Below are 25,540 nucleotides of genomic sequence, written 5' to 3'. Positions count from 1 at the left end.
TAGGGTTAGGCACCACCGGGGGAGGGTTTAGTGTGAGAGAATGGTAGTTAATTAGCTAAGCTAATTACCTATAGTAACTGGTGTACTCAAAGCCATTGACATGAATGCACTGCCTATTTCAAAGAAGGAATGTACCTAATCTTCAGTAACGGCAACAGAGGGGAGAGAGAGAGAGAGAGAGAGAGAGAGAGAGAGAGAGAGAGAGAGAGAGAGACTGCAACCAGACATGAGAGAAATAACAAGGATATATAAAGCAGTATAGAGGATAGCAGTATACCCACCTGTCATACCAGTCCCTGCAGTCACCATAAGGATACTTGGCTAGGTAGGCAGCAAAGTAGAAGCAGCTTTCAGTAGACTGGCACCATGCACAGTGACTGGAGTTAGAGAGGCATTCTGAGCACGTCCTGCGCCTGCAGGGAGTACACAAGCAACAAAAGCCAGGCAACCATTAAAGAGTAACTAAATTATAAATTACACTTTGCTTTAAACCTAATAAGTTGCCAAGATATATGAAACCAGACATGAATTATGACTTTCTCACCCCCAGGGTCTGTATTCCACATATGGGCTTGAAATCCCCGCCGCAGTGTTCTCCCAAGGGTCTTTCAGCCGAATGCTCCACCCGGCTAGTTTTGATGAGCACCCGGCTGTCATCGGCTCACCCCATCCTATGCTGTAAGAGTTGCGCAGAGAAGTGCCGGCCCTGTATTCTATCATCTCGCCCCACCCGGCTACTTTTTCATGCCACCCGCCTGGAAAAAAAATTCTGGGGAGAACACTGCCGCCCCCTCTCTGAAATTGCGCCCTGGCTATTTTTTATTTCCCTTGCCATGGGCGCAAAGGATGCTGGGGGATTGATGTCATGACTCTACCCCCATGTCCTGCTCCCAGCCCACACCCACTGTGAAGAGATATAATCTGGTCCAGGCAGGCAGGCAGACATCTGGGATAAGAATTATAGCATGCCGTCTCAGATTTCTTATCTTTATTATCACTCTGCTCTGCCTCTGCGCTGATTCTCACTTCTTCCCCAAGTGCTGTACCAAAACAAGCAGACTCTTACAATGTCATCAGTCCAGGCCATAACCTGTACAGAGCATGTGTGGGATTGCACCGGCATATTTGCATGAAGAGGAGGGCACAAGTCTGGGGTTGGGGGGAGGACAAAATGCTGAAGGGGAGGACACAATGCTGAGGGTGTACTTGCAAGGCATCTGCATGAGGAGAAAGATGGAGGTGCTACTACAGATATAAATGTGTGTCTGTTCTATCCACTACGATGTACCAGATGTAAATTTGTATGTTCATCGAACTGTATACAGTGCATAGACTACATACATGTAACTTTATTTTGACCGGAGATACTCTTTAACATAAATTTGTCAGATATACTGTACATCTTCTCATTCCCCACAAATGGTAAAGAGTGGAAAGCAGAGGAAGACTGGACTGACCAACAGAATGAGACACTTTCTGCGCATGAGGAGCACTTACTGATTGCAGGCCCGGGGGCACTCCCGGGGGGATCGTATGGAGCCACTCACTTTTCCTCTGCGGCTGCACTGAGAGTCGCCCTTCTTGCTGCTGAGTGTGTGCCACTCACAGTATTGGTCCTAGAATGACGAACATGTGACTAAATATCGGTCTGCTACAAACAAAAGAAGCTCCACCCACTGGTGCCCTCCCAACACTCACATTGCAGCAAGCCTCGCAGTCACGGTACTCCTCGCACAGCTGGCAGTTGCTTGGAGACAGGATAAGGGGTGTGTCCTGACAGAATTTCGCCCAATCCACTCCCAGTCTGTGGTGACAGGTGCGAGTCTTGGGGCACCAGCCACAACTCTGATCTGCCAGGCAAGCTAAACAGGAGGGGTAGGAGCAATCATCGGAGCGATGGGGCTCCAGGAACAGGAAAGAGATCTCCTACATACGAGAAAGAAAATATTTTTTAAAGTGGACCTAAACTCTTGCACAGGACAGAAGGAAAACATGAGAAATGCACCCTGTATGTATTTAGAGGGTTTAGCCTGTCTTATTACCCCTCATCTGTGACTTATCACAAGTTGTATTTTGATCTCTCAGCTGTGTCAGCTGGATGCCTTGGCAGAGAAGCTAATTTGAAAACACGGGCTGTTAACAATATGCCTGTTTCCAACAAGGAAACAAAGGAAGACGGCGTGGGAGTGATCGGTGCGGATGGGGCTGTAGGAAGCCCCAGGTATGTGTAAAACTTTTATATCTATTTGCCTCAGGTACACTTTAAAGAGACTCAGAGATGAGTCTCACTGCAGTTTTTTACTTACCCGGGACTTCCTCCAGCCCCATAAGCTTACCGGGGCTCACTGCAGCTGAACGGGAGATCGCAGGAGGAAGGCGAGGGACACAGCCATGCTTATGGGGCTGGAGGAAGCCCCGGGTAAGTAAAAAAAACTGTAGTGAGACTCATCTCTGAGTCTCTTTAAGACCTGAACCTGCCTAGTTTCCTCTTAGCAGATCGAGGCCTTAGTAATGCTCACCACCTACTTCCTGCAATACTAAAAGTCCCTCCCCCTCATATAAACAAAGTTTCTATAGCGCCACAGGGATGCTGGAAAATGCTGCATGCTTCTTCAGGGTCTATGTCTCAAAGTATTAAAGGCAGGGGATCAGCAGGACAGCCAGGCAATTTGCATTGTTTAAAACAAACCCGAGGAGTGACACCTATGGAAGCTGCCATATATATTTTCTTTTAAATAATATCAGTTGCCTGGCAGCTCTGCTAAATCGCACACCTGAAACAAGCATGCAGCTCATCTTGTTAAAAATCTGAGACACCTGATCTGCATGCTTGTTTAGGGCCTATGGTTTAAAGTGTTATGCTGGGTACACACTATGAGATTTTATGGTCGATTTACTGTCAGATTGATTGTTTCCAACATGTCCAATTTGCTTTCCGATCGATCTCCGAGCATTTTCCGATCGATTTCCTATTTAAGTTAATGGAAATCGATCAGAAAATGCTCGGAGGTCGATCGGAAAGCAAATTGGACATGTTGGAAATAATCGATCTGACAGTAAATCGACCATAAAATCTTATGGTGTGTACCCATCATTTGAGGCAGAGGATCAGCAGGACAGCCAGGCAATGTGCATTAGGAAATTACAGTTATATGGCAGCCTCCATATCCCTCTCAGGTCAGGTGTGCTTTCAGCATTAAGACTATGAAGTTTGCAGCCTTACTATGAATGCCAGAGGCTGGTTACAGAACAGAAGATGTCAGTATTGTTTACAACAGTTAGCATGTAGTGGGGAGGCCTCAGCCCACAGTGACCAAATCTCTGCATCTGGATATCCTATGGAGGAAGCTCTATTTGTGAACAGAAAACCATATTTATGAACATTAGTGGAGTTCACCTTTACATTATTTGTACGCAAATGTTCTGGTACATCTGTACAATTCAATGAATAAATGAATGTCGTCACTGCAGGATGAACTATAAAAACAGGAACAGAACATTCAGACTCAGCTAAACCCTCACTGTTGTTAAATAGCTGTAAAGGGTTATTTATCTTTACATAAGGAGATTAGTGATGGGCCTTACACTTCCGCCATGGACGCCCGTGCGGTCCCAGATCAGGCTGAGCTCGCTCATGTGTCCGTTTCCTGTATTATTCAGATAGCCTTCAATCTGCACAGCATAGCGACTGCCACGTTCTGCATTCGGGAAGAGACGTTCTCCGCTGTTCCTCTGCAAAACCCGCTTCTCCTTATCCTGATGCACAGACCAGCGGCCCACCTCCTCCTGAGAAGAGACACACCATGTGATGGAGACAAGAGAATGGAAGAAGCTGGGTACAGGAAATAATGCAAGCGCTGATTATATATATAACAATGATGACAAAAATCTGCAGTCAGGTCTGTAAAATGGAAGCAGGAAAGCCAGAACCAGCTTTTGGCTTTCTGGTTTAGAAAGCAGTTAAAGGGATACTGTAGGGGGGTCGGGGGAAAATTAGCTGAACTTACCCGGGGCTTCTAATGGTCCCCCGCAAACATCCTGTGCCCGCGCAGCCGCTCACCGATGCCCCGGCCCGCCTCCGGTTCACTTCTGGAATTTCTGACTTTAAAGTCAGAAAACCACTGCGCCTGCGTTGCCACGTCCTTGATCCAGCTGATGTCATCAAGAGCGCACAGCGGAGGCCAGGTATGGTCTGTGTCTGCGCAGTACACTCCTGGTGACATCAGCGGGAGCGAGGACACGGCAACGCAGGCGCAGTGGTTTTCTGACTTTAAAGTCAGAAATTCCAGAAGTGAACTGGAGGCGGGGCCGGAGCATTGGGGATTGGCTGCGCCAACACAGGATGTCTGCGGGGGACCATTAGAAGCCCCGGGTAAGTTCAGCTCATTTTCCCCCGACCCCCCTACAGTATCCCTTTAAAGTAGACTTGTAGGGAAATAAGTGCCTCTGGGGGTACCTACCTCGGAAAGGGGAAGCATCTGGATCCTAATGAGGCTTCCCCCGTCTCCTTCCGCCAGTCCGATCCAGCACTGGCAGCCCCGAACACAAAGCCATAATAATATTTACATTGCTTGCCTTGCGCAGACGCACTAGCGGCTCTCCACTTGGGCTCTGGCAGAAATAGCCGAAACCCAATCGGGTCCACAGTAGAGCAGACTTGATCGGGCTCAGCTATTACCACCGGAGCCCAAGCAGAGAGCCACTAGTACGCCGGCAGGAGGCTGCCAACAAGCGGATCTTCATGGGTCCCAGCGCTGGATCTTTTCTACTGAGAAGGAAAGGCAGCCTCCTTAGGATCCAAGGGCTTCACCCTCCCGAGGTAAGTACCCCCTAGAGGCACTTTTTTTAAGCACAGGTACACTTTTAAATACAACCCCAGGAAGTGCATTCTGCAGCTCTGGAAATTTGAACTACAGGTAGTGGCTGGTGTAAGGGCTCTTGGCCAGATGATTTATGACATGCTGACATGATTTTTGACATTAGCTACTCAGACAGCATGCACACAGATAAAGCAAGTGCCATCACTTAGCATCCACAAAAGGATAGGAAAACACACTTGTCTCGGATTGGGGGTTTTTCAATTTTCAATCTACTATTAGTGGTCTCATTTCCGATCATTCACACATATTATTGTTCGTAAACGATTATTAGGCACAGGGGCGCCTCTAGCCATTTTGTCACTCCAGGCGAGAAAACCTGTGGTGCCCCCCCCCCCCCACATACACCCACTGATAAAACGCAGATACCATGTCCCCCGCACATCAAACGCAGATACCATGTCCCCCGCACACCAAACACAGTTACCACGTCCCCCGCACACCAAACGCAGTTACCACGTCCCCCGCACATCAAATGCATGTACCATGTCCCCCGCACATCAAACGAGGATACCAACTTCCAGTCATTATCCACAAACTGTTATTTCTGTAGGAAAATGTTAGATAGTGCAGGCAGGTGGGGTGGGTGTGGGGAGAGAGACAGGGCTTGGAAACTTGGTGCCTGGATTGTTTCTTCGTAAAATGGCCATACACTGGTCGATCTGCCATCAGATTCGACCAACAGATAGGTCCCTCTCTGATCTAATCTGATCAGAGAGGGATCGTATGGCCACCTTTACTGCAAATTACTTGTTGCACCTTTACTGCAACAAGTAGTGACAACAGTGGCAAGGGGCGACAAGTAGCGATGACAGTGGGAGGAGGCGGCCGGTAACAGTGGGAAGGGGCGACAAACATTGATTACAGCATAGGCCTTCTGTTATGCTCCTAGTTTGGTCCACAGTAGTGAGTGACACAGAAGTCAAGGCAGCAGGGGGTCACAGCAGGCAGCACTTACAATTCTTTGCTGTCAGTGGGGTTAGCTGCCTCATAGGTGCCCAAAGGGGCGTGGCTTGAACCCGAGGGGCAGGGTCTAATGGCGGTGCGGGGCGGAGCCTAATATCTGTGTGGGGGCGGAGCCTAATAGCTACAATATGAAACAGCAGACCTGCAGATCATCAGCACGGGGAATCCCTCTGATTCCAGCATGGTGAGTCCGTTCTCTGCTCTCCTTAAGCCCTCTGATGATCTTTCTGCAGTTCATCTCTCTGCCCAGCTGGTCTTCCTGTATGTTGGGTGAACTCACCATGTGACATACAGGAAGACGGAGGCAGAGAGATACAGAGCAGGAGGATCAGAGGGCTGCAGGAGAGCAGAGCAGAGAGGCTCCCGCGCTGGAATCAGGGGAGATGTTACACACACGCTGCACTGATGATCTGCAGGTCTGCAATGTATACAATGCCAGCACTGCTGGGGGGCGGCAGCAGAGACGAGAGGAGAGAATTTACTATCACAGGTGGGGCAAATGTGGCAGAGCCACTGATCGGGCCCCAGACTGTGCTGTGTCAGTGACCTCACCCCTGCCTAACTGACACCCCGGTGCGGGCTGCACTTACCGCAACCCCCTCACAACGCTTGTGGCCACACTAACGCCTCATGTCTCCCCTGCTGCATCTCAGCCCCTGGTCACCTCTCCTCCGCACCCACGTCAGGCTCAGGGCACAGGGACTCAGGAGGCATGCTGGCTATTGTAGCCAGACTGGAATCCCGAACTTCCGGCTGACGGGGGAGAAGTTTAAGGCCACACGCAGGCAGTTCAGAAACTGCACTGTGCCTATGGCTGTTAAAGAAGCCAGAAAGGGGTGGCCTTAGGGGAGGGGCAGAGCGTGCTTGCTCTCTCTCTATTGGCCAGCGGGAGGAGAAGGGGCGAGTGAAGGCTGTGCAGGACGCTGGGAGCCGGAGCAGCGAGATTAATGAAGGTGGCATGCGCCTAGTGACAGACATGCCGCCCCAAGCGGCTGCCTGTAGTGCCTGTGCCTCCAGGCGCCCCTGATTAGGCAGACTGTATCGTACTGTTACTATATCAATAATCTCAAAGGCCAGTAAAGGTCCTAAAATCCACTCTTGGGGTCCTCTTACAAGCTTTCTGTGAAAGCTGCTTGCCAATAGAATAACAACTGGATTGCTAGACTTCAGGAAAATATATCAGTACAAGTAGTCCCCGACTTACAAATGACCGACTTACTAACAACCCGCTGATACGAACGGCATAGATTTTGTGATTCTGTGGGAACAAGTCAAAACATTTTTCTCAAATCGGTAGTTTTTGAGAAAATTGATTTTAAAAAATTCAAAGAAAAAATGGCTTTTAAACTTCTATAAGCAGGTACAGAGGGCAGAGGTGACACAGAGGGGGACACTGGAGGCACAGGGGAGCACAGAGGAGGTACAATGTTCCGACTTAAACAGATTCAGGTTAAGAACGAACCTACAGTCCCTATCTCATTCGACTACCTGTAGCTACAGGCAATGAACTTTTTGCTTCCCCGAGTTTTCTACAGCAGCCATGCGTCCCGTTGTGTTTAGCACTTACCAGGATCTGTGTGCTGCCCGGGTAACGGCCAAGACGGGCCACAACGTACAAGCGCTGGATGCGGGCCCAGATGGAGACCCGCTCAGCAGAGGAGCCGGGGCCCAGCATGGGGTACAGGAATCCTTTATAGACCAGAGAAACGTCCATCTCTGTACTGGGACTCAGAGTGATGGTTGTACTGCGCACTATGGACACCTAAGTAGCCAAAAAATCAAACGTAAGAAATGCAAGATAAATAAGGCAAGGAAATGATTAAAAATGTCTCAAATTAAAAATACCATACAAACTATTCTACAGTGTGTTAAAAGTGGAAATGATACACTGAGGTATGGACCACTGGCTAATGACACTGCACAATGCAGGTTTACAAGAGAAAATAGTATACTTACCTGCAATAAATCTTTTCTTAGCTCATCCTCCCTGCACCAGTCTGCTCAGCCACTTAGTCCCACTCACTCCTCCCCCTTTCACCATATTAGGGCTCCCAGCTGACCTCTCCCCCATGAAACAGTCTGTCCCCTATATGCAGTGACACAGAGGCCTTGCGGGAAGTGATCAACAGTTTACCCGTACTGGGCAATTCCTGCATAAGGACCAACCAGGATCAAGATGAGTTGCCAAGAGTGAATTCTTCTGCTTCTGCTGAGAATCAAGCCTGTATACAGTGGACCCCGATCAATGTCTGTGACTCAGAGAGCAGTCTGTCTGGCAGAAAGACTTGGCTGAGTGTGGGATTAGGGTATGGTTCCCACTCTCCCCGTCCGCTCTGTTGTACACCATGCTGTCGGTCCTGTTGCTATGGAGGGCATAGCAACAGAATGTATTGCTAGCCTGAAGGCTAGTGACGCATCTGTGCAGCGTCAATCCCAAACTGTCACCTGAGCAATCAAGTCCCAGCCGAGGGGTCTTGGAAGGACATTGTGGGCACAGGATGACTCCAGGGGGCTGAAAGAAGCCATGGGTAATTTAAACTTATTTTTTTCTGCTTTGGATTTCTGACTTCAATTGCGTGACTAGTTTTCTCTTCATGGACTGAGGTCTTGCTAATGCTCACCACCTACTTCCTGCAAAACCAAAAGTCCCTCCTCCTCCTCCTCCTCACATAAACACAGAGTTTCTATAGCAACACACAGGGATGCTGGAAAAAGTTCAATTGTAGAACACCCACATACACAGGCCTTGAGTACTACTGTAACTAGGAGATTAAAGGAACGTAGGGGGCACCAACTCTAACAGGAGAAAGATGGGCAGAGGCCCACTAGTACCGTCAGATGATGGGATAAGTGCTTAAGAGTGGAATAAAACTGAAAGTTTCAAAGAAGCTTCTATGCCTCTCCCGGGATTGGATACTGGGGAAGCCTCTCTGCAAATACTAAACACAAAGCAATCTGATCATTTCCTATGGCACTTGCATTCTTACCAATTAGCTTCTAAGTGCAGTGGAACTTACAGTTATTAACCCTTCCAGTAACTTTATACCAAGTTCTCACACTGTACTTAAAAACTTTTAGAGCAGAGATGAAAAGTGAAGGTGGCATGAGGCTTCGAGAATTTACCTTTGCCCGGTGGAAAGTCAGGGAAAAGAGGAAAGAATGTGTGCGATCATTTAGATGCAAGGTCAGAGTTCCTCTTTAATATGGGCAGTCCAGTAGCTAAGTGGTTAACACTCTTTCCCTGCAGAAAATGTGTCAGACCTACATATGTGTGTAGAGATATAACCATGGTTACCCGGTCAGGCTGAGACTCGTTGCGGGGCTGCTGGTAGGTGATTAGGTGAAGTCCGGGTAGAAAGTTGTTGGTTCGGCAACCATCCAGAGAAGTGATAAAGGTGTTCTGAGTGCCCCACCAGCCGTAGGTGCCCGAGATCTGCCCTACGTGGCAGCTGGAGCGATCTACAAGAAAAATATATATAAACATCAATGTGCAATCAATAAAATGGGTACTTGTACAGCATAATATGAAAAAACGTTATATATGCTCCACCAGTATTTTAACCCTCCTGGCGGTCTATTAAAAACCGCCAGGGGGCAGCGCAGCAGTTTTTAGTTTATTTTTAAATCATGTAGCGAGCCCAGGGCTCGCTACATGATAGCCGCTGTGCAGCGGCATCCCCCACCCGTTTCGATCAGGAAATCCCGATTTCCTGGAGGGCTTCCCCCGTCGCCATGGCGACGGGCGGGATGACGTCACCGACGTCGTGACGTCATTGGTAGTCCCGATCCACCCCTCAGCGCTGCCTGGCACTGATTGGCCAGGCAGCGCACGGGGTCTGGGGGGGGGGGGGGGGCGGCGGCAAGGCGCGGTGAGCGGCGGCTAATCGGCACGGAGCGGCGGCGGAGTGCACACGCAGTTAGCAAAGTGCTAGCTGCATGTTGCAAAAATAAAAAAAAAAAAATTAGGCAAATCGGCAAAGCACGAGTTCGGGGTTATCGCCAGGAAGGTTAACCAATCAGGCATATATCTTTATGATCTATTTTATTAGTTAAAATGCCAGTAAAGTGACTCCCATAAGCATCAGTTTAGTGCTCCTGTCCTTGTCAGTGCAGTGTCTGTGCGAGTGTGGTTTCCTGTCATTGCACATCCGATTATGGTGGACTCAGTTCACTATAATTTTGGTAGGAGGTCAAAGTGCAGCCCCAGTTTCCTTGTGGCCGGTTTAACACTTGGTCTGTGCGTTTACGGTGTGATGCCCCGCCCCCGTCGCATCGCACTGCCCAAAATGTCAATCATTTGACCATGCGACAGAGTGAGACAATAGGGTAATTTGCATAGCGCGCTCTACTAGTTTATCAAATAAGCTCCACCTTGTTCAAAAACTTAAAGGGTACCTGAACAGACATGATGAGATAAATGTGTGTATGCACAACTCCATTCTAACATACAACTACGCTTCAGGTTTGCAAATGACAGTTCCTCTAGCCGAACAGCTTCAAGTACAAAGTACAGAACATAAAAAAAGAGAGTTAAGGCATGAATACCTGAAACCGGCATACAGGATTCATTCTGGACACACCAGCCGAAGGAGCGCGGTACATGGGAAGACATGGTCAGGTTGGAGCTGAATGCCAGGCAGGACTGACAGTCAGAGAGGAGTCTGGCTAGGCCTAGGCAGCTCTTGTCTTGGCACTGCAGGAAAAAAGGGACATGGGATCAGGGCATGGAGTGCAACATAAAAGATCAGAAGCAAAATAAGGGCTGGTTCACACGAGCAACTGCACGCCGTTTTTCTCCAGCCCTGGCAAGCGCTACCCATTTGAGTAGCATAGTTTACCATCGTTTGCAGGAAAACCACATTCCGATCCGGATTTTCCCAGGCGTTTCAGCCAACCCTGGAAGCAGCATTCTGCTTCCAGGGTCGCTTACCGCAGCATCTTCGTGTTCCCCTGAGGGAGTGAAAACCGCGGAAAGATGTCAAATGCTTTTCTGCACACTTGCCCGCAGACGCCCGTGTGAACCAGACCTGCAGATAAAAGATGATGCAGGATCTTACAATGTTGTTTGGCTGAGGGGTCTGGCAGCGTGTCTGACACCAGGTGCATTCTGGGTTCTTCCCACATATGGCCTCATCTCCGTACATGGAGCAGTAGTCCAAGTGATGCTGCACACCAGAGAAGTGTTATTCACAAGGAGAAGAAGAGAATCTGATGTACAAGCATCATGCCCTCCCTTCACTTCATACTCACATCTTGCACCGGCAGCTGGTACACAGATACAGGCACCTTGTAGGCAAGCAGATCTCCACGAGGGGTGCCGCTGTACCCCCCGGCCACCAGCAGCACTCCGCCATTCATCAGAGCCGCTACATGGGAATACCGCCCACCTCCTAAACTCTGGTGGCCTAAATGACAGACAGGAAAAAACATTTTTTTATTATTGATTTATAAAGCGCCAACGTATTCCGCAGCACTGTACATTATCATCACTTCCAACAGAAATAATGCATCAAAGTACAGTAAACTTACGCACAACAATTTAAGGGTTAATAGTGCAGGGGGAGCACCGCCTGTTCACCCTTTAGCTGTATGTGCATTACTGGGCTAACATGCGTTACCATAGCAGCACGCAAGTTAGTGCGATAATGCACATGTCGCCAACTGGCTCCCCATGAACTGCAACTTTACCGCAATTTATTGCATCAGGCCCAATAAACAGCAGTAATATTACCGCATTCACATAGGGCAAAGCAATATTACCCTAACTTCCACCTGTAAGTACCACGAGTTGCACGGTACTCGAGTAGTACAGCCGTTGCTATGGTAACGCTCCTTAGTTATGCGCATTACCATAGCAACAGTTACACTGACAGCATAACTCGCGGTACTTGCAGGCAGTTTTTTTATTTGATACAGAATGAAGATGTCAGAGGCTACGCCAGTCTTCAAAGAGGCCCTGTAGTGGCATATAGTAGAATGTAGCAAATTATTCAGGATAATCAATTTTACATTAATTATCCTGGTTTCAGTCTCAGAAACAATCCCTATATCTACTGTATATATTGCTGTATATTGGTATGTAACCCCACCCTCCCAGTAATGTTTAGCCTAGGCTGTTTATTATGCAGAATTCTTATACCAGTGCACTTTGGGAGATCGGGTGTTCTTTCTGCTGGCTTCAGAACATACCGTAAACTAACATTCCGTAGTGATGCACCTGCCAGCAGTAAAGATGTCACCACCAGTGATACATTTCAGAATGTAAATCAGGGAGAGTAAAGATTTTGCAATAAGCAAACACTGACTAAATAATGTATAAAGTAATATTGTAAAAAATAAGCAATTTTATTAATTGCGTTATTTTCAGTACAGTTCCTCTTTAAAGCGGTATGAAACTCTGACAGAGCATTCAATAAAAACATGTTTTCCTACTTGTTATTACCAATACAGTTATCCTATTTGCTTTAATGCACAAGTATTAGCATCTGTTTACAAATGATAAAGTTCCCAAAGTGCAGTTTATCTGCTATGTAAGCTGCCATTGCATTTTATTTTATAGCTGCTGTATTTATATATTATAATATAGCCAAGTGAGAGAATGTCTTCTGTGTACACTTCCTGCTTGTGTTCAGTTGAAGCACAGCAAGCAATGTTTACAAGTAGTGGCTGAAATGAAAACAAACAAGATAATGTAATCGCTTCCTCAACTTCAAGAACGGAAAGCAGCTGCCAGTTACATGTATCCGACGATGCAACAAATAACCACGTTACTTGGAAGGGACACAGAGAGGGAGATGCTTCTCTCTAGAAGTCTCACCCTGATGAGCTGGTTTGATCTGGCTCAGGACATCGCTGGGCACCCACTGGTGACAGCCTAGATGATAAAAGAAGATTTCTTCATCGTAGCACTTTTCCTCCTGGTAATGAATGTGCAGATTTCCACCTGTAATCAGCAAGAATGCAAAGTCATTAATCTATTTATTGCCCATGCACAGCAGCTGTAACAGTAAGGCTCCATCCCCACTTCCTCAATGCAACGCAGGTGGCTGTCACAACGCACGGCGCTTGCATTGCTACACTGTTCTGTGGAGTCAAGAAGTCGGAGCAATTTTTGGGTACTTCGAGTCAGAGTCGGTGTTGGAGTCGGATGATTTTTGTACCCACTCCATAGATTTGCAAGGGCTGTGGAGTCTTTTTTTTGGGTACCTGGAGTCGGAGATTTCATAAACTGAGGATTCTGAATTGGAGTCGGATGATTTCTGTACAGACTCCACAGCCCTGTTGCTATGTGTTTCTCCTTGATGTGGTTGGGATGTCATTAATTTGAAATTAAAGGCATCGCACTGTGTTTGCAGGAATTTGGTGGCAACCATGCATTGCGATTCGGTGCTGAATCACAGCGCATGGATGGAAACATCAGACAGGTCAGTCTATGCACTTCTGATGTCCCTGTAGAACGCACAGGGCCGGATTTAGGCCAAGGCCACGGCTTACGGCACCACAGGAACAAGGGCACCAAAGCAGCAGGCTAAACTGGTGCTGCGTTTGCAAGCTGCAATGCAGGCAAGTGCCTGACTGCGGTACTCTGACGCTAGCTGTCTGTGCAGCAGCCACCTTGCTCTCTGTGCATGTTTGTGGCAGATGGCTATGGACTTGGGCAGCATTGGAGACAGAAAGGAAAAGGAAGCTTCTGCACTGGAGATGAGCGCAGAAATGAGTGACACTGATGGCTGCTGCAGTGTGGAGGCGAGCTGGCTACCTATACTGAAAGGGGCGAAGTGGGAAAAGGAGGGATTAAGGGAGTCATCTGGCTACCTATACTGGAGGGAAACGGGGGAGGGGTCATCTGGCTACCTACACTGAAGGGGGGTGGTTGGTTACAGTGTCCTTGGGCGGTAAAGAGTACAAATCCGGCCCAGGGAACGCATAAGTGTGCATGGCTGAAATGAGCTCAACAAGGCATGAGTGGGGAAGAAACTTTATCCTCAATGCATTGTGTGCGACTGAAGGAAGGACAAGCCGTCTGTATTCCCATCCTCCCTCTCCCATCTGAGGGCTGCATAAAGGCTGAACACAACTACAAACTACATACAAGATTTGGACAGCAACAGCAGCCATGCACAGGCTGATTATGGCTCAATACGGCAGAACGACGACTGCATATCCGACAGGAAATCAATTAGTGATTGATTCCTACAGCACACGGTCAACTCAAACTGGATAGATGTCAACAGACTGAACGACAAGCATTGCCCTGCATGATGCACTGCAACACATTTGTGTATCCATTGATCTTCCACCACCCCTGCACTGCCCCATTCCACCTCGCATCGAGATTATCCAACCTGTCTGATCACGTGTCCAATCCCACTTTTGAGGATTGCTGCCCAAGGTTGATTGAAAATGAATTGATCAGCGAGCAAGACAGTAAAAGTGCCAACACATTCTTTAATATTGCAGCCCAATCAACCTTCCGGTTCGATCATTTTATTGAATTGTAGGAGAATTGGTGCTGCAACATGGTCACCCGATCGATCTTTTGATAGATTGCAGGCCAAAAAAATCTGTCAAAAGCATCAATCGGGAATTCTGACAAAATCTTGGGGTCGCAAATGGCTCGATTAGGTGCGCGGTGTTAACAGAATTCAATATCGTGACGACCTACAGCCCCAAACCCCCAAAGCGTAGAAGTGTGCCGTGCCCAAGTGCAGTATAAAGTCTAACTTCTCTGTCGGCACGGCTCCTGGTCTCCTCCTGTGTCTGGCGTCACCGCGAGTGCGTGTGCTATGTGACACTGGCGCATGTTGTGACATCACTATGCACTGAGTCACGTGGTATAGGAGCCTTGATGAGACGCCGAACACCGGAGGAAGCCAGGAGCCGTGTCAATGGAGAAGTGAGACTTTAGAGTGACCCATCCTCGATCACACTCCCATCGCCGGAAAACATCCTGCGTATGCGCAGTAAGAGATTCTCGTACTGAACATGATGCTCCCGGGCAGGAGCATGATAGAGGATGGGCGCAGTGGCCATCGACTGGCCTGTTGCTCCAACACGAAACTCAGCCGCTGCGGGGGACCGGAGGATCGTTCCTGGTGGAGCAGACACAGGTCAGCTGCAGGGGGCTGGTAGAAGCCCCAAGTAAGTGAAACTCTTTTTTTTAAGTTCAGTTTAGGTTCACTTTAAGACTGACAAGAAAAAAAGCAAAAAACCCTCACCATATATCACCATGTAGTTCCCAATAACAGTGGCACTGTGGAACGCTCTCTCTCGGGGGCCGCCACGGTTACCGTCTCTTGGCTTTAGGGTGGTCCAATAATTCAAGTCCACATGAAAAAGGTCTGTAGTATTGACCCGGATACTGAACCTGGCAATAAGGAGAACATAGAACCAAATGTCATGAATAAGAATAATAAAAAAAAAAACAGTGCTTTTAAAGTGGACCTGAACTCAGGACAGAAGGAAAACCTAGAGAAATGCACCCTGTATGTATTTAGAGAGTTTAGCCTGTTTAATTCCCACTCATTTGTGTCTAATCACAAGTTGTAATTTGATCTCTCCCGTGTCACATGACTGTCTATGGCAGATAAGCCCAAGTGAAAGCACAGGCTGTAAACAATATGTCTGCTTCCATGGATCAGGAGGTAGAAACTGTGCGTATTTATTTTAGGATTTGTATCAGCTGTAACAAAGAAATGTTTTTTGTTTGAAGGCTATTATGTTGTTGTGTATCTTTTCGAGCAGAGAGGAGTTCCGAGTTCGGGTCCGCTTTAAAGCCTCAGTCCATCCTCCTGGTTTTTCATTATTATTTTTTCTTCATATAGCTCCAACATCTTCTGGAGCGCTGTACACAGTACATACATACAATAATGAGGAGCACAGATACATGGGCAGTTCAATAGGGGACTGTGCTATTGCTTCCTATATTTCATGCAGCTGTTCCAGAAAACATAACTCTACAAAAGTCGGTCACATGACCCAGAGGTCAGTGCTCAATGCAACTAGAGAGGGAGATTATCCCCAGCACAGAGCTATCACCTGACCCACCCAGCCCCCCTCCCTCTAGTGCAGTAATGGGAGAAGGTGGGCAGGGTCCTGTGCAGGACAGGGAGGAGATGGGAAGGGTCAGCCCTGTGTTCACAGTGAAAGTCTCACTGGTTCCCGCTCCCAGCTCTGCCCCCCCACAACTACTTCCTGTAGTTGATAATGGGGTAAGGGGAGGAGCTTGGACAGCTCACAGACTGCTGTTCCGTCTATATTAGTGATGGGAATTCCGGCTCTTCTCAGAGAATCGGCTCTTCTGAATCGGCTCCCATTAAAGAGCCGTCTCTTACGGCTCTGAATCGGCTCTTCATTAAATATCACTAGACACCACTCAGAATCGGAGTAAAAGCCCCGCCCCGTCTCCATGACAACTCCAGACTGCTTCTCTGACTGGGGCAATCCCTCCTGCTACTGCTCTGCTCCGCCCCATACACTCCTATAATCTGCAAGAGCAGGACTATATCTCCCAACATGCCTCAGCGCCCTTTATTACAGAGCAAAGCAGAGATGTGTGGGGCGGCTGAGGCATCGGCTCTTTTAAAACTGAGAACTGGCTCTTGTCGTTTGCAGCAAAGAGCCGGCTCGTTCGCGAACGACCCATCACTAGTCTATGTAAGCTGCATCTGACACTAACACCAGAAGTCTTTGCAAACCCAGGCAGCGACTAAAACATGAATAATATCAGAGCTGTTTAAACCAAATCTGCATCAAAAATAAACTTATGAGATAATAAATTGTATGTGTATTATGAATGATAAATAGAACATTAGTAACAAAAAAACCCATATTGTTTTCTAGTACATGAAGAGTTACAAAAAAAAAAAAAACTTGTTTGTAATCTATGCAAAAGAACTTTTCTGAACTAGTAGATCAACTTGGTTGAACTCCGTCCTTTTTTTCTGAAGAGCTAACAGCCAAGAAACAATGAGAGACAGCTTAAGATAAGGTAGGTTTTACTGCAGGAAAGTTCAAGGGGTCAATACTTCTGCTTTGCTTTACAGCTTAAAATGCTGAGTGTGGTTTCTAAACTGCAATTGTAACAGTATGATGCAATGATATAAAAAAAAACAAAAAAAAAAACTATATAACTGAAAATATATGAGACTTTTCTTTGCTACTGATGTTCTATTTATAATCCATACTACACATACAATTCATTGCTTCATAAGTTTATTTTTGCTTCAGATTTACTTTAAGTGCAATGGACATAACTGTGGGGGACATTTATCAAGAGTGTCTGAGACAAAATATTGGTAGGTTTTTAGAAATCCATGCAGAACTGTCTCAGACATCTTAAAAAATCATTAGATAGTGCAGATTCCTTCTAAAACTATTGTAAAATAGGAGGAGTTAGGAAGGTCTCAGACAGTGCCGTGTGTGAGGGGAATTGCTGTTGCTGAGGTAACCAACACACCTGCTGTATTGATAGCAACACGCTCTGAGGAGGAATTCAGCAGGGGGGAGGAGCACCACACAAATCATGTCTAGCCTGCGCTCTGCAATCATGTCTAGCCTGCAGTTCTACATCTGCAGAACTGCTATCAAGCACTTCTTAATCTGCGCCAGTTTAGGGATGGATTTTCACTTTTCTTAACTGTAGTGCAGCTCTAGAAATTCATGCTAAACTGCCACTATTACCTAGGATTTAAGAAGGTTCTTCTTATCATGCAGAACTGTTCTCCCTGCTGGTTAGAACAGATTAAGAAGAAGAAACTGTCGGTAACCCGTTGATAAATATCTCCGTCTATGCTTCAAATAACACACATACCTGAATTATTAATTTAAAATAAACCATCAACCGATTAAAAAAGCAAAATACAGAGCATATGATTAAAAACACGTATTCAGAGAGAACTGATTATCAGAATGGTAATCCGGCTTCTCAGATGAAATGAGGACTGCGATTAAAATAAGGTGATCTTCAAGTTTCCCTTTCTGCATATATAACTCAGCCTGCTGTATTGTTCAACTACTACTTGGTTTGATGCACTGTTCACACGTTAGATCACCAGTTGTGATGAGCGCTTTGTCTGCTCCTTCATTGTCTGCAATTACCGTGGTGTAGATGGCCGGTGACCACCATAGACCAGCAGCGTTCGAGAAGCTGAGTGATAAACCATGGAGTGGCCGGCTGAGGCTGGGGGCTTCCCTCCTGCTGGATAGACTTGTTCCCACTCCCAGTTGTGCAGGTTAAACCGATACATGTCAGAGGAGAAGACGTCTCGTGTTGTGCGGCCTGTACCAAAGAAAGAGGACAGACAATCAGACACAAGTGACCGGATCCCCCTACACAATGCAGACTAGAATACAAGATACAGCTTCAATTCAGACATAGACTCATCCACATGTCTCTAGAATAACGTGATAGGCTGAAAATACTGGAGGGAGGAGCAGGAAGCCACATGATACAGATCACTCATCTACAAAAATTCTCACACAGGCTACGGATATTAAAGAATATTACAACACACAGATACTAATACTTAAAGAGGAACTCCAGTGAAAATAATGTAATAAAAAAGTGCTTTATTTTTACAATAATTATGTATAAATGATTTAGTCAGTGCTTTCCCATTGAAAATCTTTCCTCTCCCTGATTTACATTCTGACATTTATCACATGGTGACATTTTTACTGCTGGCAGGTGATGTCAGTGGAGGGAGATGCTGCTTGCTATTTTGGCAGTTTGACCCAGCTGTAAACAGCTGTTATTTCCCACAATGCAATGAGGTTCACAGACAGGAAACTGCTAGGACCATGGTCCTGACATCACACTGTGGGAGGGATTGCAGCCATATAGAGCCCCCTGATGAAGATTTCTCATGGGAAAGGGGTTCTCAGCTAGTGAATGGGATGAAGTTCAATTCTTGGTCACGGTTTCTCTTTAAAGGGGAACCTGAAGTAAGAGGGATATATTTATTTAATTTTAAACAATACACATTGCCTGGCTGTCCTGCTAATCCTCTGTCTCTAATACTTTTAGCCATAAACCCTGAACAATCATGCAGGCCACATGTTTCTGACTGAAGTCTGATTGATCTAGATGCATGCTTGTTTCAGGTGTGTGATTCATACACTACTGCAGCCAGTAAGATAAGCAGACTATGAGGCAACTGGTACTGTTTAAAAGGAAATAAATATGGCAGCCTCCATATCTTTCTCACCTCGGGTTCTCTTTAGGTAAGACATGAATGTAGCGTAAGTTGTAGGTATAATTTATGTAATGCAAACATTGGTTCATATTGGTGAAGGAAGTGGTAGGTTTACTTTAAAGACGGACTCCAGAGTTTGTTAAATTATAGTAACCCCCTCCCCCAAGTTTTATACATTTATTGTATTTGTTATTCATTCTTTAGCTCTAGGTCATGTGACTATGATTGTATCAGCCATCTTGTACACTGCTCTGAAGCCTGGATGTTGGGTACACGCCACCTTCCATAGCCTGCTGCAGTAGGAAGGTTAGCGTAAGTCTGGGCCACACCCCCACTCCCAATAGGGCCCAGCAGAGAGGCAGCGAGTAGTAGCCTAGGAGTGAGTACACTCATCCTATTCTGATTCACTACTTTTACCACTCTACTCAGGGCTGGATTTACCATAAGACACTATAGGCACGTGTCCACAGGCGCCTGATGATGAAAAGGCGGCTCACTCTCCTCTCTAAGTGCCTCCCTCCTGCCTTACCTATGCAGAGTACAGAGTGTAGTGTAAATGAGAGGTTACTCACCCAGCTCTCAGCATTCCACGGACCAGATCTACCTTCAGTCAGGGGCACCTCTAACTAGGTACTTAGTGTTAACTATCCAGAGCTATCCTCAGTATTAAGGGGCACCTGTAGCTTGCTATGATGGGTAAGGGAGAAGCCGGCCAGCACACTTATAGTTTGGCAGGTGTCTGCAGGCTCATGGAGGATGGAGTCTAAGGCGCCAGGACATCTGTGCCTATAGACTTGTATGATGTAAATCCTGGTCTGACTCTTCTACTCTAATACTACCATGTAGTATGACGGCCAACAGATTTTGTATACCATGAATAAACTGTGTAAGTAATCTCTAATGCTGGGCACACACAATGCAATTTCCTGCCCAATCGACGAGTGATCGGACGGGAAGTTGCATCGTGAGTACATGTCCAAAGGGCACCCGACTGATAACACGATCGATTTTCCAAATATAAGTGCGCAAAATCGATCACTTTATCGACCGGGAGCCGATCGGACAAGTCAAAAATAATCGCTTGATTCTCGTTGATTGGACGGGAAATTGCATCGTGTGTACTCAGCATAACATGGAAGGGGTAAAATTGGTCAATCAAAATGGGATGTGTGTATGCACCCTAAACGAGAGTTCCCCAGCCCTGTCCTCAAGGCCCACCAACAGTAGGTTTTATGGGAAACCACACACAATCAAAGGGGGAGTAATTAGTGTCCCAGCAGAGCTGATTAACTACCTCTGTGGATTTACACAAAACATGCAGTGTTGGTGGGCCTTGAGGACAGGGTTGGGGAGCACTATACTGCCCCATGGAGACTAGCAGGAGCCCAGCCACATCCCCTCCAGTACTATACTGATGCTATGGAGTAGTTCCCAGTCTCCTAGAGGGATGGGGAAATATGCAGATGTCAGTCCACTATCTATTTAACATTTTGTAAACTACATAATCGATATTATTTATATTTTTTTTAACCTGTTAAACTTCCAGAATCGTACCTCCAAACACATACAGCCAGTTATCCACAATCGCTGCTGCGTGGTTGGCCAGAGGCGGGGGCTTCATGATGCTGTAGCGGGACAGTTCTATCCAGCGTTCTTCCATAGGCAGGAACACCCAGGTGTCATTGGTCAGTTTTCCTCCAGGTAACTCTCCACCAAATAAAACCAGAGTTCCATTCCACTCCACCGCCACATGGGAATGTCGGGCAGCCTGAGAAAGGCATCAGTTCATACGTTAGAGAAAGAGACAGGTTGTTAAAGAGAACCCGAACCGAAGTCTGGGTAAAAAAAAAACACATATTTACGTAAGATGAGGGATGTTTCTGGATACTGTAGAGGCTTCCTGAGTCCTTCTCACCGGGACCCTCTGGAAGATCCAGGCTGCACTCCTCTTCATGCACAAGCATGACCGTGCTGCACCCACATGAGCATGGCTCATCGCACGGAGCTGCTTGTGCACAAGCGTCACCAGCTTTCTGCACAGGCGTGGCCTTACTCGCATAGGCGCAGAATGACAGTGCTCGGTCTTGAAGAGGAGGCGTGGCCCTGATCTTCAATCAGACACAGACGACCTTGTCGGATTTCTTCCAGGGGGTACACATTAAGCAAAGGGGGACCGGAGGACAGCGTGGGAAGTCTCTACAGCCTCCAGGGGCTTCCCTCTATGTGTTTCTTAACCCAAAGTTTGCCTTGGGTACACTTTAAGGAAGAAGGTGACCTATGGTCCGATTTTCTCTATCCACATAATAAGGCTGGACTTCTTTCCTAACTGCAAACCCAAAGTGCAAGGTCAGTAGTGCCTGCATCTCAACCAGAACTATACTACAGTACAGGAATATAATGAGGCAAAGAGGAATAAGCTAGTACTGGCACTGATATATTAATGTTCTTCTCTATGTTAAAGGACAATTGAAGTGAGAGGGATATGGAGGCTGTCACATTTATTTGCCATGAAGGACACTAAGGGAATGGGTGTAAATATCGGGGGAGGGCCCCCATCAAAGTTTTGCTGTGGGTCCCATTAATTGTAGTTACGCCACAAGTTGTGCTGGCATCGCAAGACATGCCGTGCACAGTGGAAACAGGCTCTTACTGAGACTTGCCACAACTTGCCACCACCCATTGCCACTTTCCCACTCTGTGAGGAACATTTCTCAAGAGTGTCTGAGACAAAATATTGGTAGGTTTTTTAGACATCCATGCAGAACTGTCTCAGGCATCTTAAGAAATCACTAGATAGTGCAGATTCCTTCTAAAACTGTTGTATAATAGGAGGAGCTAGGAAGGTCTCTCAGACAGTGCAGTGTGTGAGGGGAATTGCTGTTGCTGAGGTAACCAACACGCCTGCTGTATTGAAAGCAGCAGGCTCTGAGGAGGAATTCAGCAGGGGGGAGGAGCACCACACAAATCATGTCTAGCCTGCACTCTGCAATCATGTCTAGCCTGCAGTTCTACATCTGTAGAACTGCTATCAAGCACTTTAATCTGCACTAGTTTAGATGGATTTGCACTTTTCTTAACTGTAGTGCAGCTCTAGAAATTCATGCTAAACTGCCACTATTACCTAGGATTTAAAGGGATACTGTAGGGGGGGGTCGGGGGAAAATGAGTTGAACTTACCCGGGGCTTCTAATGGTCCCCCGCAGACATCCTGTGTTGGCGCAGCCACTCACCGATGCTCCGGCCCCGCCTCCAGTTCACTTCTGGAATTTCTGACTTTAAAGTCAGAAAACCACTGCGCCTGCGTTGCCATGTCCTCACTCCCGCTGATGTCACCAGGAGTGTACTGCGCAGACACAGACCATACTGGGCCTGCGCTGTGCGCTCTTGGTGACATCAGCGGGATCGAGGACACGGCAACGCAGGCGCAGTGGTTTTCTGACTTTAAGGTCAGAAATTCCAGAAGTGAACTGGAGGCGGGGCCGGAGCATCGGTGAGTGGCTGCGCCAACACAGGATGTCTGCGGGGGACCATTAGAAGCCCCGGGTAAGTTCAACCCATTTTCCCCCGACCCCCCTACAGTATCCCTTTAAGAAAATTCTTATTATCGTGCAGAACTGTTCTCCCTGCTGGTTAGAACAGATTAAAAAGAAAAACCTGTCGGTAGTGTGTTGATAAATCTCCCCGTGTGCCCAGCAAAGTTTCTAGGTAACCTTATGTATTCAGCCCAAAGCAGGATTTTACACCAAGGGGACTAAATCTGTACTCCAAACGCAGCACTGCTGCCATGGCTACAAAGAAGTGAAATACGAGTTTCTAAAAATCATGGCAACAAATTAAATAGAAAGGCAAATCTAAATGACCATTAAATTACAAAATGGCTCATGCAGCCCTTCCAGCCGAAGCAGGTGGTTTCGGCACACAGCAGTCAGCGCCGAATTAGGCGCCACTGTAGCAGTAATGTTATACTGTAAGGGTAATTCAGGGTTTCAGCGATCGGCAGACCACAGATTACATCTCCCTCTGAGTTGCGAGGACTTGGAGGGGGAATAGTATTTTACCCCACCGGAGATTTGAGCGGCAGCAGGGTACATATACAAATGGCTTGCAGCTGTTCTGTCTTTATATTTAGTGAAGGCAGAAGGGAATATACAGCATCCAATGGCTGCAGCACTGCATACCGGACTGATATAGTAGGTTTTTCTCTCCCAGGTGTTGGAGGTGAAGTTGTAAATGGCCATATCCTGAAGAGCAGAATTCAGATCCAGACCTGAGGACAGTAACAAACATTAGACTGGCGATTTAGATAACGATGAAATAACGCACACATTCAAGAGAAAAAAAAACAACAACTTTACAATACTTAGATTCAACTGCTCGGAACTATTACTCGTTGATCTGCAGGCACAGGTTGCAACATATCATTCTTCTTAGTATGACAGACAGCCAAAGTGCTTTTAGCCTCAAAAATTTGGTAACATGACCTGAAGCTTAAAGAGCCTATTCCGTCTAAATTTTAGATTCTATGGATCCTCTTCTAACATTTATTTACCTGCTAAGGCTCATACACACATCAAACTATAGTCTTTGGAAACTGAAAGATCACAGACCAATCTTACCACCCTTCATGTAGTAAGAGAGCCATACTCTACACCAGGGGTCAGGAACCTTTTTGGCTTAGAGAGCCATAAGCGCCACGTATTTTAAAGAGAATCTGTATTGGTAAAATCACACAAAAGTAAACATACCAGTGCGTTAGGGGACATCTCCTATTCCCCTCTGTCACAATTTCGCCGCTCCTCGCCGCATTAAAAGTGGTTAAAAACAGTTTTTAAATGTTTGTTTGTAAACAACCAAAATGGCCACCAAAACAGGAAGTAGGTTGATGTACAGTATGTCCACACATAGAAAATACATCCATGCACAAGCAGGCTGTATACAGCATTCCTTTTGAATCTCAAGAGATCATTTGTGTGTTTCTTTGCCCCTGCAGTTCTCATGCACTGAAGTTTCAGGCTGCTCTTTTCTTCCTGCAAACAGCTTTGCCCTTGTCTGTAATTCCTCAGTATGTGAAAGCCCAGCCAGCTCAGAGGACGATTTATCCAGCTTGTAAAAGATAAGAGAGAAGAGAGAAGCTGCTCTAATCTAAATAACACACAGGCAGTGTGCAGAGAGGGGCCTGGAAGGGGGAGTTCATAGCAGAACCACAACACTGAAGAACTTGGCAGCCTTTCAGACACAGGCCGACAAGTCTGACAGGGGAAAGATACATTGATTTATTACAGAGACAGTGATAGTATAAAGTGCTGCAGTTAGCCAGAACACATTAGATTAGCTTTTGGAACTTGTAGGATGATAAAAAACAGGATGCAATTTTTGTTACGGAGTCTCTTTAAAATGTAATTTTGTGAGAGCCATACAATATGGTTCAAACTGGAACAGTGCGCATGCGCAGCAGAGGGTCCTGTTGACCTGTTGCCATGGTGATGTGTATTCAGTTTATCCGCTGGGCAGGGGAAGGTGTCAGATACATCTTTCAGCAACATCAGCAATTTCCCGGAGAGCCAGACAGGAGAAATACCGACTAACAGCTTGTACAATTAGCTGACTTGGGGATTGATTCACTTTATAGGACGAGATCCCCACACTTTGTCCCAAAGGCTGACTTTCAAGTGACAGGCAGCCTACTAGGTCAATCAAAGTGCGGAGATCTCGTCCGACAAAGACACTGGACCTGACAGGGTCCAGAGTGGGACAGTTGCAGCAGCTGTTCGTTTTGGGGGTAATGTGAGTACAGATGCTGTACAGACACAAAAGATCAGTATCTGCAAAAGATCTGTTCCTGCCAAAGATCCGTTCCTGCAAATTGCAATGATAGTCTATGAGATCTGCAGATCATCATACACACATGATTTAACTGACATTCATCTGCAGATCAAGCAATCATCCGCAGATCTGAAAATCCATCCTGGTGGATTTGATCTGCAGATGAATGTCAGTTAAATCATGTGTGTATGATGCAGATCTCATAGACTATCATTGCAATTTGCAGGAATGGATTTTTGGTAGGAACAGATCTTTTGCAGATACTGATCTTTTGTGTCTGTACAGCATCTGTGTGTGCAGCATCTTGCAAAGATTTTTTTCTGATGTGGAGTTCAGCTCCATAGAAAAGACTGTGTAGAGTATGGCTCTCTTACTACATGAAGGGTGGTAAGATTGGTCTGTGATCTTTCAGTTTCCAAAGACTATAGTCTGATGTGTGTATGCACCTCTAATCTTTCCTCCAACTTTCTCCTCGAGCCCGCCGCCCCCCGATGTGTAGCATTACCCCCTCACAGAGACGTGTCATGGTGAGATAGGGAAAATGCCACGGAAACCCCACAGCATTTCTCTAAAAGGGGGTGGGGCTACATGCCGGAAGCTGGTGGACACAGGGCTCGGAGAGAGAGTTAGAAGACAAAGACCAGCAGGTAATTATAACTTAAAGCAGAAGGGAGAGCC

General features: G+C 46.7%; 1 protein-coding gene across 1 annotated transcript in view; it reads right to left on the bottom strand.

Moving 5' to 3' along the window:
- Positions 1-25,540, bottom strand: part of MEGF8 (multiple EGF like domains 8) — a 101,895-nt gene that overhangs the window by 59,070 nt on the left and 17,285 nt on the right. The window contains exons 6-19 of the mRNA XM_068241508.1: positions 23,218-23,306; positions 20,594-20,807; positions 17,943-18,123; positions 15,062-15,210; positions 12,661-12,786; positions 11,094-11,248; positions 10,901-11,008; positions 10,389-10,536; positions 9,139-9,302; positions 7,411-7,605; positions 3,586-3,786; positions 1,699-1,926; positions 1,498-1,616; positions 282-413 (exon numbers count right to left, since the gene is read on the bottom strand). Of these exons, the coding sequence (XP_068097609.1) occupies positions 282-413; positions 1,498-1,616; positions 1,699-1,926; positions 3,586-3,786; positions 7,411-7,605; positions 9,139-9,302; positions 10,389-10,536; positions 10,901-11,008; positions 11,094-11,248; positions 12,661-12,786; positions 15,062-15,210; positions 17,943-18,123; positions 20,594-20,807; positions 23,218-23,306 (2,209 nt within the window). The remainder of the gene's footprint in view (positions 1-281; positions 414-1,497; positions 1,617-1,698; positions 1,927-3,585; positions 3,787-7,410; positions 7,606-9,138; positions 9,303-10,388; positions 10,537-10,900; positions 11,009-11,093; positions 11,249-12,660; positions 12,787-15,061; positions 15,211-17,942; positions 18,124-20,593; positions 20,808-23,217; positions 23,307-25,540) is intronic.

The sequence above is a fragment of the Hyperolius riggenbachi genome, chromosome 6, assembly GCF_040937935.1.
Source record: "Hyperolius riggenbachi isolate aHypRig1 chromosome 6, aHypRig1.pri, whole genome shotgun sequence".
Classification (NCBI taxonomy): Eukaryota; Metazoa; Chordata; class Amphibia; order Anura; family Hyperoliidae; genus Hyperolius; species Hyperolius riggenbachi.
Note: the sequence above shows the minus strand (reverse complement) of the source record. Positions and strands in the feature narration are given on the sequence as shown.